The 15,222-nt window shown below is 45.9% G+C and overlaps 1 protein-coding gene across 3 annotated transcripts in view; it reads left to right on the plus strand.

Moving 5' to 3' along the window:
- Window positions 1-15,222, plus strand: part of CNIH3 (cornichon family AMPA receptor auxiliary protein 3) — a 287,496-nt gene that overhangs the window by 214,684 nt on the left and 57,590 nt on the right. For all 3 annotated transcript variants that reach the window (XM_037737728.1, XM_037737729.1, XM_017526408.2), the window contains one exon: window positions 14,112-14,180. In XM_037737728.1, the coding sequence (XP_037593656.1) occupies window positions 14,112-14,180 (69 nt within the window). The remainder of the gene's footprint in view (window positions 1-14,111; window positions 14,181-15,222) is intronic.

The following is a 15,222-nucleotide window of genomic DNA, read 5'->3' on the forward strand; positions in this document are numbered from 1 at the left end:
TGAGCCACTGCACCTGGCCTTAATTTTTATTTTCAATTATTTTTCTCTATGTATTTCTGATAAGCCACTTGAAATAATTCTTTTATAAAGTATAGTATTACACACTCTTGAATATGTGCACATTCAGTTAGTTGATTAGTAGGTTGGGGACCGCACGGGCTGGATAGAGGTTCTGAATCCTGGGACCTGCTATGTGATGGATAGACATGTGACTGGGCCTCAGAACTGCCCTACTGTACGATGGATACTCCCAGGCTCCACCTTTAGTGAAGAGATAATTTCTCCTTACACACACTGGGAGGACAGTCTGGGATAGAGAAGGAGCTAACCTACTTTATCTAAATGAAGAACTGGGTGAGTTGCTGTGATCAACTAATGAAGGATTTATGAAAGCATTTTTAAAAGTTTAAAATGTTTTATATTTGCTCATTTAACATTTATTGCAAGCACTGGGCCACCAATATGAAGATGGGCAAACTCATTCATTCATTCTTTCAGTAGATACTTATTGAGCAACCACTGTGTGCGTCGCCCTGATCCAGGTGCTTGGAATGCAGCCGTGAGCAAAACGGTGTCTCCTTACCTGGAGCAATACCTCCTGCAATCGCCAAGGCACCCATAACACATGACCCCAAGGATTCTTTGTATGTGTTTTTTGCATTCTTTGCATCTACTCATATGTAGTAGGACTCATTTATGAGATCAAAGCTGTGTTTTAGATTCAGAGGTTATGGACCTAGGTTAGGACATGGAAGATGTTTGTATTTGCCAAGAGATTTACAGTTCCTCCGTCCCCAATCCTGTTTCCCCAGCACCCTGGAATGATAGCTATAGGTAAGAGTCAGTAGGTTTAGTGATAAGCCCAAGGATTCTGTCTGTAGGCTCTTAAGGAGCCTAGCTTGCTAGGCTTCTTTTGCCTGAGGGATGCTTCCAGTGATGTGCAAACAATCCCAAGCCACGTGTAACCAGTCAGGTGGCTCTTATCCAGCCTGGCCAAGCCACCCTCTGGTTTTGATTTGGCAGGTACAGGGCAGGGCCTGTGCCCCCTTGTATTTTGGCAACTTTCCCAAGGAATTCTGAAATGTTTCCCAACCCTGTTCCATATTCAGAAATACTGATGCAATCCAATGTGTTAATTTTGCACATGAGAACACTGAGGCATAGAGGGTAAAGGGATTGTTCAAAATCACACAGTCAAAAGCCAAGCCAGAACCCAAACTCAGGTTCCTGACTTCCACACGATGCCCCTTCCACGAGCCCAGGTGACAGACCTTTCTCTGAGCATGCAGACAGCTGGTACTGGGAGGTGTTAATGTGCTGTGAAATAATCCATCCTGCTTTCTGACTGGCCTTGGCCCAGGTCTGGTAAGGGTTCCAGCAGGGTCATGTCCTCTATGCTCTGGTTGTATTCTGAGTTGATACTGTGGTTGCTATTTTTCCACTGAAGTATTTTAATTAATAAACGCAGAATGCCTGGCTTTTAACATTTCCCAAAGTGGATGGTGCTATTTAGAAGAATCTTAACAGTGCATAGGTATCCTCCTGGTTGGGGGAGTTTTTCTGCAGGCGATCATTAGAGTGGGCACTTTTCTTAGGAGCCCACGGAGGTTTTTACAAAGAGCCATGGCTCAGCCTTCAATCACCAGTTCATGGACTTCTGCAGGTTTGGAGGAAACGGCAGCTGAAAAATGTCTTTACACAGAAGGAGTCCATCCATTGGGTACACCTTGGAGGCTGAACCAGTGCATTTTAGAAGTTTTTTTGCTAGTAGTTGATTCCGCATTTGGTTTTGAGAACTTTAGACTTTATCATTCAAGTCCTAGTATAAGTTCTTCTAGACTAGGAGAGGAATTCTAGATCCCCCAGTGATAGTCTTCACTATTCTTGGGCTACCCCAAATGTTTGCATGATTGTCATGTTACTTGCATATAGTTGGCATGTTCCTGCTGAGATTGTGATCTCTTCCTCCTGGGCAGTTTGCAAATTGAAATTCCATTCCTTCTACTTAGGGTTGCCCTTTCTCATCTCTTGCCACATGGAGTTCTTAGTCCACTTCTGTCATCTTGTCCAGGGACTATGCCTTGTCTTCTGTCTGTAGCTCCCAGCACAGTGTCTCATACATAGTAAGTGCTCATTAAATATTCAGTGAGTGAAGTAACTGTGACTTGTGAGTTGACCTGGCACAGTTCCAGATACTGGCATCAGACGACAGGAAAGACTAATTAGAATCCTCAAATTTCACAAATAAAATATAAAATAATGTAAGAGTCTATCTTTGTGTCTTAGGGACAAGGAAGAACTTCTTAAACTTCAGAAAGTATAAAATATGAGGCAAAAAAGAGTGGAATTGATTTTCATTCAGTGAAGGATACAATAGCCACGGAATTAATTAATCAACAGGTGGCTGATGAGAGAAGGTATTCAAAATGCGAGATTCACATCTACAGCATACCAGCAACCAGTACAAATCAAAAAGAGAAAAAGGCAGCGATCTCATTGAAAAACGGGCAAAGCATCTAAGCAGACAACGAACAGAAAAAGAAACCCCAAAGGCCAGCCCTTTATACAAAGAATTGCCCCAGATCGTCTCTGGAGAGGTGCACATTAAAACAACAGAGAGATTGCACTTTACCTATTAGACTGCAAATGTTGGAAAGCTGGATTCTGCTCCGTGTCTGAGGGGATGTGGGACAGAGAATCCACAGCTCTGCTGGGGGAATGTAACCACTTTGAAGGGAAGTCAAGGAGGGCAGTCAGTCCAATTAAACCCCATGACCCAACAGTTCCACTCCTAGGTATAAATCCCAAAGAAACTGGCATACCAATCCCTAAGGTGACGTGAATTAGGATTTTGTGACATTAGTTGAGATGACATGGTCAAGTCTGTTTCTCACTGGTAGCATCGTTAGACGAAGTATAGTGGCCACTCCCATGGAGCCCTGGAGCTACGCTCCTGAGGGCAAAAGATAAGAAAGCATGGGATATGAGTTAGGTAAATTAAAAATCTATGCACACATAGAGAATACACATTTTGTAAGAACACAGGGAACAGAAAGATACACCTGAAACATAAAACATTAATTGCCAAGGGTGGAGCAAAAGGGCTAATGGGCTAGAAGGAAATGAATGAATGAGTAAGTGAACAAATATATATGTAAGAGAGGGCCTTGCTTGGATCAGTGATGATGTCTCAAACTACAAGCAACCGGTCACCAACAACTTTTAAAAAGTTAAGTTCTGGCCCGGAGCTGGCATTAACTATGCTCCTTTATACATGTTCTGTCTTCAGTTTGATTAAAAGAATCCATATTCAGGTGAGCAATTGATGCCTTGTCAATTGGCTACCATGCCCAGAAGCCATTGTGTTTTCAGAGTCAACACAGAATGGGTGGAGGCTGGTAGAGGCCAGCTCCTGTCTGCCTTGCTTTTTGTTGTATCTCTAGCTCCTAAGACAGTGCCTGGCAGATGGTAGATGCTTAGTAAGTATTTTTAGGAATGAGTAATGTTGGCTCTTCATGAAAGATTCTTTGGGGAACCTTTCTGATGCACATCTATACTCACTCTTGGGTGCATGCTCCCCCAGAGCTGAGCAGGGCTGGGCTGGCCATGGGCCCTTGAGGCCTAGGTGTCGAAGAAGCACCCAAGGAATAGAGGACATTGGACCAGAAGGAGGGAGGCTGAAAGCAGGGACTCCAAAAGGGTGTCTGGAAGATCACCAAACATTTGAGCCAGAAATTGGTCCTGCATTCTTTTGTTTGAGAACCAAGGATGCCGGAGCACACATACATTTGGTGAGAGGAGGGGGAACCTGGGGCTGGGGGCGGTTACCTGGGGCAGGCTCTGTGGTCCCAGTGTGCTTCCTGTGCTGGCCCAGATGTAGTGCTGGTGGGCTGGCTGAGTTAGGGGGCTCGTGGAGCGGGGGATTCTAGCCTGACTGCCCGGGGGAGGTCCCAGCACACTGCAGGCTGCCGCTACTTCTTGCCAACTCCTCCCTCACTGCTTGAGCTGTTCAGAGTGACTGCCTGGCCTATGCCTATGACAAGTCATTAGGAAAGGGCCTTCTAATTCTCTTCTCTCTGGATTTCACTCTGACCCAGATGGCTGCTGGCTGGAGTTGAGGACCGCTGTGCTGTCAGCTGAAGCAAGTCAGCTGGGGCTAGGTCTGCCTGGTCTCCTGCTCACTTGGCTTTAGTCCCAGAGTTGCACGGCTCTGGGGTGTCTTTGTTTCCTGTTAACTAGACAGGGACCAGGGAAGCTGTGTCAGAACCAGCTATGTCTGCAGATTCTGGCACATGATGGCAAATAAGCCAACGTATCCTGTGTTTCCCAATTTGTACTCATGATTCAGGTCTAGGGAGTCTTCTGGGGCAGCCGATGCCTCTGTTCTCAGCTCATCTGCTGATCTCCAGCCTCTGTCCTGGCAACCCTGAGCTCAGGTTTCCACCTGTAACAGGATGGGCCATGCTGACTTTATCACCCATCTGAGTCCTCAGACTGGCTCTGCCATGGCTCTTACTTACCCCCCACCCCAGCTTTCCCCTACGGTGCCTGGATTCTCCTGATTCAGATGGTGTGTTGCTAATGATCATGCTCAAGGCCAGAAAGGGGAGGAGAGCCCTGAGACCAGAGGGTTGGGCCCAAACATCTGCATGGTAGTAATTACGGAAATAAAAGTAATGATATTAATGTTTTAACTTTACATGCCAGGCATTGCGCCCAGTGCTTGTTGTACATTATTTCATTTAATCCTTAAAGTAACAATATGAAGTAGGAACCAAAAAACCACTGCTATCTCCTCTTCATACTTGAGGACACTGAGGCTCGGAGGGCTTAAACACTTTGCCCAGAGTCACACGAATAAATGAGGTAGAATTTGGATTTGAAGCGAGACATGCTGACTCACATGGCATGTGTAACAATGACACTGTTGTGCCTTTTACACAATGGCATTCACCCCACCCCCACATCCAACAGTCTGTATTTCTGTCTATCATGGTGCTATAGTCCCCATTTTGCACTCATAGCAACCAGTTGAGGTAGGGATTATTCTCATTTTATGGATAAGGAAGCCACGACCTGCAGGAGTGAAATGACAAGTTCCAGGTCACACAGCTGGGAACCGGCAGGGTCAGGATGCAAGGGAGACCTCCTTCAGATCCAGGAGTCTTCACTCTGGAGAGGCAGCACCTGTTCGGGAGAGAGAGGCGTGGAGTCAGTGGCAGTTCATGTGCTTGTGGTGTGAGAAGGGAGTGTGGCTGTGCGAGGACTTAGAAGGCAGTGGCACGGGCAGATCTGGGCACTCGGGGTGCTGCTCAGGCATGGAGGGTGTGGCAGCAGAAGGGCCGGGTCCCATTTTCCTGCGCAGCAGCCCTCCTCCTATGGAGTCCAAGGTGCTCGTGGTTCTTAAGGCTCGGCTTTGGAATTGGCCCAGCCCCATCTTTTGTAGAGCCTGTTCTGGGTACCGCACAGCACAGACGGTCCCCACTCATGATGAGAGTGGACACTGCTCCTGAGACAATGATAAGCGACCCTGTGTGGGCTCTGAGGGTGACAGTGCCAGGACAGGCCCCTTTCTTCTGTGGTCCTGAGGCTCCTCATCCCTAAGTGGAGGAGGCTGGGTCGCACACTTTTCCCACCTTACGGTAAAGCAGCTTCCTTCCTAAGAGGAGCATGTGCTGAGATGCTGGATGCCGTGATTTCTGATGGTTTCTCACATGTGAAAAGGACCCACTGGTCATCACTCTGCCATCTTCCAACCAAGCCCCCCTGGCCGGGGCCCAGCACACTGCCTAGAGCCTATGACAGTCCCTAGTATTGGGGGCTTGTGATGGTTAACTTTGCGTGTCAATTTGACTTGGCTATAGTGTCTAGCTATGTGGCCAAACATTTTTCTGGATGTTTCTGTGAGGGCGTTTTTTGGATGAGATTAACATTTAAATTGGTAAAGCAGATTGCCCTTCCTAATGTAGGTAGGCCTCATTAGAAAACCGCACAGCTTTTGCCAGTGCCCAAATGCTAAGATGGGTTAACCTAAATATATCCTCTGACTCCCTAGGTATGACTTGCTTAGGATTCATGATCTCTTTAAATATTGCCCTGAACACTGACTTTTCATTTGGGTGAATCTGCTGCTTCTTGGAACGGACTTGAAAGCTGTCAGCCCAACACCTGTTCCACAGCCTGCACAAGTGACACTGGTTTCACACTGCTCAACTTGTATCAGCAGTGGCCCCTCAGTCATGTCCATGCAACTCCTTTTGTTAGAGTGAGAGACCACAATTAGCAAACACACTCAGTCCTGCAAGTCACATGAGGGCCACTTCACCGGTGGAGCAGATGGGCCAAATGGCTCCTTGTCACACTGTCTACTTTGGGGAGGTGCAGTTGGATGAACCCTGCACAAGTGGGATCCTGGCCAGCCCTGAGCCTTGACCTCCCCTCCCCCTGCTGTCCGTCTCACTCTCTGGCTTCCCCGGTGCAGGCCTCTGCGTGCCTCACACCTGCCAAGCTTATTTCCTGCTTCTGGCATCTGCAGCATGATTTCCATCTCTGGAAATTTCTTCCCAGACCTTTCCTCATCTGGCTCCTGGTCATTCAGGTCTCTCAGCTTAGATACCTCCTCAGAGAGCCTTTCTTGACCACCTCCCTCTCTCCTCCTAATTCTATTTCTTCCTCTTAGCTGTTTTATTCTCTTCACACAGTCTGCCATTTTCTGATGCTTTCATTATCTATTTGTTAATTATCTCTTCCACTTTTACCCTTGATTATAATTTCTATGAAGGCAGGGACCTTTTCTTCTTTCTCACTCCTGTTCTAGAGAGCCAAAGATGGTGCCAGGTGCATCGTGGGTCTCTAGTCAACATTTTCTGGGCCTCTTCAGTAACTCAATACTTTCTTTTTACCCGTTCAAGTCACAGAGGGGCAGCACAGTGTGCTGGATGGAGCACTAACTGATCAAAGACTCAGAGACCTGGGTCCGGTGTGGGTTGTCCCTCACTCATCACGTGAGGTGGAGTACGTCATTCAAACACTCTGACTGGGTCTTGGTCTCCTGAACTTGTGTGCTAGGGGGACATCCCTATTGAGTTCACAGAGTACTTGTGCAGGTCAAGTTATGTCTGTAAGATAATGCAATACACATGCAAGGTAGTGAGGTCTCAACCATTTAAGAGCTTGCAGAAATAAGAGGAGAAAATGCAGGGAAGAGAAAGTCCCAGAGAAAACCAGCCTCTTCCAATGCTAAGCTCTGATGGGGCAGCCCTGGGGACTCATTAGCTAATGCACGTTGACATTTTGATCATTTCTTCATCTTGCAGGAAGGTTTTTTATTTTTATTTTTTGCCATAGTACAGCATGGTTATTTTTAGCAAAATAATGATTTCCAACAAGTGAGATAACTTTTAAAAAATCTCCTGATTGTAAATTCTGTGAACCCAAAGAAGGAAGCATGAGATGCTTTATAGTTTCCCAATTTTAGAGGCTTGATGGAATCTGGGTGATCTAGGCTTAGGGCAGACCCAAGCAGCGACTGACCTTGCGGTAGTCCTTGGTGAAGCTCTGCACAGTGGGATTTCATGGATCGTTGCTTCATGGTCCTGTGGTTGAGGGAAGAGAGAGAGGCCATAGGCTGGAGGGTTGGGGCAGGGCCTTTTGGGCTGAGCTTGCCTAAGCCTAGCGGTGGTAGGAACAGGGTTCAATGTTCATAGAAACAGCTTCACATCTAGAGTGTTCTCTGTAGCTGCCCTCCTTTCTGGACTTCTCAGTGGCTTCCCCTGGCTCTGCTTCTCAAGCCTCCAGCCTGGTACTCCACTAAGTCCTGCTGTCTGCCCTTATATATTGCATTATGTTACTGATGTAACTTGATCCTTCTCTCTCCTTCTGGTGCTGCATCTCCTCAGGACCTCCAGTTTTCCACCCCAGAGCCTCGTCCTTGCCCCACTTTTTCAGGCAGGGCCCAGCCCCAGGCGGCACAGAGGCAACCTGGCTTTCAAGGACTTCAGTTATGCGACTTGGGGAAGAAGATCGCTCTTGCTTTGTTTCCACTGCTTTGCTGCCAACTTGTCTTACGTTTTCTGTAATTACTTAAGCCTCCACCTCAAAAGTCTGTTGAGAAAAAAAGCAGGGGAGATGTCCAATGAGGGAGGCAAAAATAAAAATAGGCATGGCTCCCAATATAAATCTGCAAATTTGACAACTTTGATGAAATGGGCCAATTCCTTGAAATCACGAACTATCAAAGCTCATGTCATAGGAAATAGATAACTGGAATAGTCCTAAATCTGTTAAGTAAATTGAATTTGTTGTTTAAGCTTTCCCACAGAGAAAACCGTTAAGCTTTAGAAAAAAAATTAGTGAAAACCTTTGTAATCTTAGAAGTTCTTAGATCCAAAAGAGTTCATAGGTTCAATACCAAAATATGATCCATAAAAGAAAAATGGACAAATTGGATAAACCAGTGTTAAGTGAAAAACTTTTGCTCTGAGAAGCATACTGTCAAAAATGAAACGACAAGCCACAGCATAGAAAACAGTATTTGCAAATTACATGTTTGACAAGACGCTTGTATCCAAAATATATAAAGAACTCTCAAAGATCATCAATCAGAACAAAACAATCAGCTAATTTGCTTTTAAAAGAGAAAATTATTTGGACACCGTTTCATCAAAACAGATGTACAGATGGCAGCTAAGCCCATGAAAAGATACTCAATCCTTAGTCAGTGGAGGAATGCAAATTACAACTATGATGATACCTCAACACACCTACTGAAATGACTAAAAAAACCAAAACCAGACAAAACAACCAAAAAACAAACTGACAGTACTTAGTTTTGTCTAGGATGTGAAGTGATTGGAAGGCTATGTTGCTTGTGGGAATGCAAAATAGTGTAGCCACTTTGGAAAACAGTTTGTCAGTTTCTTATAAATTAAACCCACACTTACCACATGGACCCTCCTATTTGTCCAAGGAAATTGAAAACTTGTGTTTAGATAAAAGCCCTTGTGTAGATGTTTATAGCAGCTTTAATGATAATTGTCAAAATCTGGAAACAACCCAAATGTCCTTTAATGGGCAGATAAATAATAAACCGTAGTTCATCTGTACATTGGAGTACTACTCAGCAATAAAAAGGAACAGACTGTTGATACAGGCAACAGTGTGGGTTAAACTTAAACACATAGTATATTATGCTTACAAAAGAAAGCAGGCTCAGAAGCCCACATATTCCATGATTCCATTTATGGGACTTTCTGGAGAAGGCAAAATTAGAGGGATGGAGAACAGATTTGTGGTTGCTGGGCAGGGGCAGGGGTGAGACATGGTGGGGGGGCATTGCAGAAGGGGATTTTGGGGGCGATAGAACTGTTGTGTGTGTTGATTGTGGAAGTGATCACATGACTGCATTTGTCAAAATTCACATAACTTTTCACCAAAAAGAGTGAATTTTACTGCATTAAATGTAAAAATGCTTTAAAGACAGGAGTGAGAAATGAAGTGATCTTATTGTTGGTTTAGCAGTTAAAGTTCAGGTAAAGTTCAGCAGTTAAACCTGTATTGTCAGTGGCTGGGCCTCAGGGTGCAATGGAGCCTTGTAGGACACACACACAGGCCGGTCTGTGCATTCAGCTGAATTAAACTGTGCGGGCTGTTCATCTGCCCATCCTTACATCATTGTGCTTATCACACTCAGTCCATTGCTGATGCTAAGGCTTGGCACTAGGTAGAAGTCTGCTACACTCAAAAGATGAGACTACACTGTAGGGCCCATGGCTTGTATCCTCAGATAGGTCAGGAGGCTGGGACTGGGAATCTATTTATGAATTAATGCTAGGCGGCGGGGAGCTGAAACCCTGCCTCCTCAGGGAAGCTTTGCTTTGGTTCCATGGGGACAGCTGTTCATTCTTCTGTACGTCTTCTGACTCCTTATTTACTTTTCTCTGTAGGTACTTGGAGGCAGAAGAATGTAATGGTATTGCTCAGGTTTTAGTGTTAGGCAGGCCTTGGTTTGGATCTTGGCACCAAAGAGTGATCTTGGGCAAGTAACTTAACTACTTTGGGCCTCAGTTTCTTCATCTTTGAAATGGGACCAATAATAGTGAAGTAGGTACTATTATTGGTCCCATTTAATCCTTTGGGTGGTCAAAGGATTAAATGATAAAAAGCATGTGCAGCATGTAGCCCAGCACCTGTCAAGGTGAGCAGGCAATACCTGATAGCTGTTATTACAATCGTTTTGGTAGCCCTCATCATACTGTAGCACAGTGGCCTGTCTACATGGCAGTCTCCCCCTCTAGACTAGGAACTTGTTGAGCATAGGCACCAGTCTTGTTGATTTTTGTGTCTGCAGTGGTTAGCCCAGTGCTTGTGTATAAAGAATGCTGGCTGAATGTTGGGTGAATGGATAGATACATTGGTGAGTAGATACGGGGGACAGGGAGGCTGAAAGCCTCTGTCCTCATGGTTGCACTGCCATCGCCTCATCAGAAAACACTCATGAAGGGCCTCGTATCTCATGGCGCTCAAAGGCATAAGCCACTCTTCAGGCCTCCTTCGTCTGTGCCAGGTGAGGCGCTGAGGTGGGCGGAGGCAGGGTTACTGGCTCTCAGCCTGGCTGAACAGCTCCAGCTCCCCATTGGCCCCTCTCCCCTACTTTAAGCTCCAGCAACCTTTGTTCTATTCAGTGCAGACCCACCTCCCTGCACTCAGATGGGGACACAGGCCCTGGGGCAGGACTGGGGATGGGGATTGTCCACCGTGGGGGGACTTGGCTCCCTTTCCTTTATGGGCACCCAGCCTCTTTGCCAGGGTCCTGTACGTGGTGCACTAGCAACTGTGGAGTTCTGCCGCTGTCCAGATAGTTGCTATCAGTGACTGGATCAAAACGTGGTGAACTGTCTTTATAACTGGATAGATATCAGGTGCCAGGAAAACCAATGTCAGCCTCACAAGAGCTAGGAATGGTGAGCTCAGAGCTCTGCCCTTGGTCATGCTTGGTTTACCTTTATATCAGAGTGAATGTGGTTGTGGGTATTGAGGATATTGTGTTTTTTGCATAATAGTTGGGAGATAGGTCAATGTCTCAAAAGATGGGACCAATAGACCAGATTGAATAGGGAGAAATTAATCAGGATAAAGATTAGTTCCTGCTCTTAGGCCTCCAAACCCAACAATCCTAGTGCAGAATGAGGTGGTCTGAGTTTAACTGAAGCACATGAAAAAGACCTAGGGTTTTTAGGGAATGCAAATTCAGTGTAAAGCCAGGAATGTGATATGGCCACAAAAAAGCTAATGCAGTCAGGCTAGATTAAAAGAAGCATAGACTATAGAACAGAGGTGGTGAATGACATTCTTACGCTCTGTGCCAGCCACCCTCACCTTGAAGCTAGTGTTTAATACTGACAGTCACATTTGAGAATGGACATTTACAACTGAAACATCAGTGGTGACAATCAGGATGAGGAGGCAGCTTAGTGTCAGTTTGTGTGAACAATGGTTGGAGAGATTTAACTTGAAGAAGAAAGATTTGCTGAGGTCACTGTAGCTGACAGTACTTAAAGGGATTCTTTGTGGAAGAGTGATTTGACCCATCCTGTGTGCTTCTAAAGCAGTGCTGTCTGGTACAACTTTCTGTGGTGATGGGGATGTTTTATGCCTGTGCTGTGTAGTAGCCACTAGATAGGTAGGGTTGTTGAACAACTAAAATGTGTCTATGAACTGAATTTTTAATTTAATCAATTAAAAGTTTAAGCTTTAATAGCTACATGTGGCTAGTGGTATCATATTGGAGAGGATAGCTCTAGAGGGCAAATGAAAAATAGGCTGGGGTCAGCAGATTTTTTCTACAAAAGGCAAAATAGTAAATATTTTGGGTTTTGTGAGCCTTACAGCCTGTAACTACTACTCAACCCTGCCACTGTGCCACAGCATTATAGATAAAAGAATGAATGCTACTATATTCCAATAAACCTTTATCTATGGATACTGAAACTGGAATTTTAATATAATTTTCACATGCCACAAAATATTCTCCTTTTGGTTTATTTCAATTATTTTTTAAAAATGTTAAAAACATGAAACCCCATCTCTACTAAAAATACAAAAATTAGGCAGGCGTGGTGACACACACCTGTAATCCCAGCTACTTGGGAGGCTGAGGCAGGAGAACTGTTTGAGCCCAGGAGACAGAGGTTGCAGTGAGCCAATATCGTGCCACTGCATTCTAGCCTGGCCGACGGTGAGACTCTGTCTCCAAAACACCACGAACAAAATATTCTTAGCTCACAGGTTGAACGAAAATGGGTAGCAGGCTGGATTTGGCCTTCAGGCTGTAGTTTGCTGACCCTGGCTTAGGCTGTGGGTGGAAGCTTCAGGGAGTCATATATCAGTTTAATAAGGAAAGCAATGATTAATTAGAGGTAGCCAGAAATGGAAGGAGCATCCTCAGTAAGCAGTGAGTTTCTTGTTACTAAAGGGTCTAAGTACAGGCTGGGTAATTAACTATCTGGCAAGGGACGATATAAAAATATGTTGGTTTAATACAAGTTATACTGAAATTTTCTTCAAATTCTGTAGGAGGATTGAAATCAGGATGACATATGACTGCTCTAAAATTCTGCCTGCTTTGTAGAGGGAAGTTGTTTTCTCTCACTTGGTGCTTACTCTCAGCCCCATGTTGCCGGACTGGGGACACTCGGGGGTGGGAAGCTTGCTTCCTTGCTTCAGCAATTCTGCCAAGTGTTCAAGGACCCTTGGGATGTGCCTCCCTGGGGAGCTGGTTATGTCTGTTTATTTTCTTTCTTTCTGTTTTTTTCTTTCTCTCTCTCTCTCTCTTTTCTTTCTTTCTTTTTCCTTCCCTTCCCTTCCCCTTTCTCTTCTCCTTCCCCTTCCTTCCTTCCCTCCCTCCGTCCCTCCCCTCCCCTCCCCTCCCTTTCTTTCTCTTTCATCTTTCTCTCTCTTCTCTCTTTCCTCTGTCTGTCTGTCTTCTCGGAGTCTCACTCTGCCACCCAGGCTGGAGTGCAGTGGCTCTATCTCAGTTCACTGCAACCTCCACCTCCTGGGTTCAGGTGATTCTCCTGCCTCAGCTTCTTGCATAGCAGGGATTACAGGTATATGCCACTAAACCTAGCTAATTTTTGTGTTTTTAGTGGAGATGGGGTTTCACCATATTGGCCAGGCTCATTTCAAATTCCTGACTTCAGGTGATCCACTCGCCTCGGCCTCTGAAATGCTGGGATTACAGGCATGAGCCACCGCGCCTGGCTATGTCTGTTTATTTTCAATAGGAGAGACTTCACTGCAAGCACCCAAGGCTTCCACACCCTAAGAAAGGACACTCCTCTGGCCAAATCCCACCTTGTTCTATTATTTATTCTTCCGCAGTAGACCAGGTAGCTGCGGTTAGAATGCGGGCTTGTGAACCTTCACTGTCAGTTAGGCCTTTCTGTGGATGGGCCGTGTGACTGGAGCAGTCCTCTCCAACACGCTTTCCTCCAGGCTTATGGGGAAACTTGCTCTCTGGGCAGTTCTGAGTCTTCGTCCAAAATGAACTTAGGACCGAAGTTCAAAGGACTGTGCTGTGAAGCGCTGACTGCCCAGAGCCGCCTGTCCCAGCTTGTGGACATCTGGAGATTGGTGGTTTCTGTAACTGTCAACTCTACTGCTCTGTTTTTCTCTTCCCTCTCACCTGACTTCTGTCTGTTTTACTTCCAATCACCCTTTCTGCCCACATACACACAAATAAAAAAGAAATAGCCCTTCCTGGAAGGAAAGGAGCTAAAAGTAGTGGTTTGAAGTTTTAAATTTTTTGCGCCTTCATCTAAATCCCAACATGCCCTCAGCACAGTAGACTTTCTCTACATCTTTGTAAAGCACAGAATACTTAAAAAAACCTTACTGAGGACAATTTTAAGCATACACAGTAGACAGAAGGATAGAATCAACCCCGTGTGCTTATTGCAGCGTCAGCAGTCACCAGCTGCTGGCCACTCTCGTGCCGTCTACAGCCTCTTCCTTTTTCTTGTATTATTTGAAAGCAAATCCACAGAGGCTATGGACATGGTGTATTGACTCATATGTGCACTAACACCTCAAATCTCTGTATTCTGTTTCAGATAATTGCCTTTGATGAGTTAAGGACGGATTTTAAGAGCCCCATAGACCAATGCAACCCTGTTCATGCGGTAAGTAGTGGATACTGGTGACGGGAAGGTGCTGTCACCCCAAGCTACCCAGGGCCTGGGAAAGAGGGTGAGAATGTAAATGATTTGAGTGCATAAAGAACATTCTTGCTCCACTGTGCCTCCCTAACTGGCTCAAGGTTGTGAAGAAGCCTTCTCACTCCTGAAGTGTGCTGAGGTCTCTTGCAAATCAGGCGTGACTGTCCCAGTAACCCAGGGAAATTGTCTACTGTGCTGTGGCTCTTGAGTCCTCAAAAGCCTGGTGCTCATGTGTTTTGATTAATCATCCATAAACAAGGAAAGCAGCTTCCCGTTGGCCAGCGTGCTTGCAGGCACATGAGCACCACGAATGGATGTCCCGTGCTGCACTCTCCACTTGGGCACCAGGTTTCTCAGATGGAGATATGGAGGGTGGGTTGATGCACAAAGCCCCTGGCCCCATATCTATCACCCACAAGCATTCATCTCAGGTGGTTCTGTGGGCCTGAGGTCAGCTCACCTCTGCCTGGAGAATTTGGTGCAGTCTGATTGCTCTGGTCTGGGTTCGGGATGTGAAAGGCCACCTGCCCCAGCATGCGTGGCTCCTGGCGTCTTCCTGCTTGTCTGGCTTGGCAGGCCCTATATGCCACCCTTCCCCTGTGCCCTGGCTGTGCCTCTGACTGGGAGCTTCTGAATGGATGCTGGGTGAGGGTGGGTGTTTTGGGTATTTGTTTCTCTGGTCAGTGCAGTCCATGTCCCAGAGCCAGGGACCAACCCTGTATGTGGACAGAGCCTTTTCCAAACTTACTCCAGACTAGCACTTCTGAGTTCAAAGGGTGGTGCACACACAGTTCATTCAAGTGTGTTTCTCAATCTAAATCCACTGGTTCTGTGTGTAGCTGAAGTTCCTTCCAGGCCATGGTTTCCAGCGCGAAGGCAATTTTTTGCCTCTTTGAGTAGCTTTGTTGACCTTTTCAGCCAGAAGTTGTAGAGAAAACAACAGGCTCTGCTATCATGGTGCCATCTTAGCCTGGAATGTTTATGGCGCGGTTGTTGATTAGCAGGG

The sequence above is a fragment of the Cebus imitator genome, unplaced genomic scaffold (assembly GCF_001604975.1).
Source record: "Cebus imitator isolate Cc_AM_T3 unplaced genomic scaffold, Cebus_imitator-1.0 Scaffold42, whole genome shotgun sequence".
Classification (NCBI taxonomy): Eukaryota; Metazoa; Chordata; class Mammalia; order Primates; family Cebidae; genus Cebus; species Cebus imitator.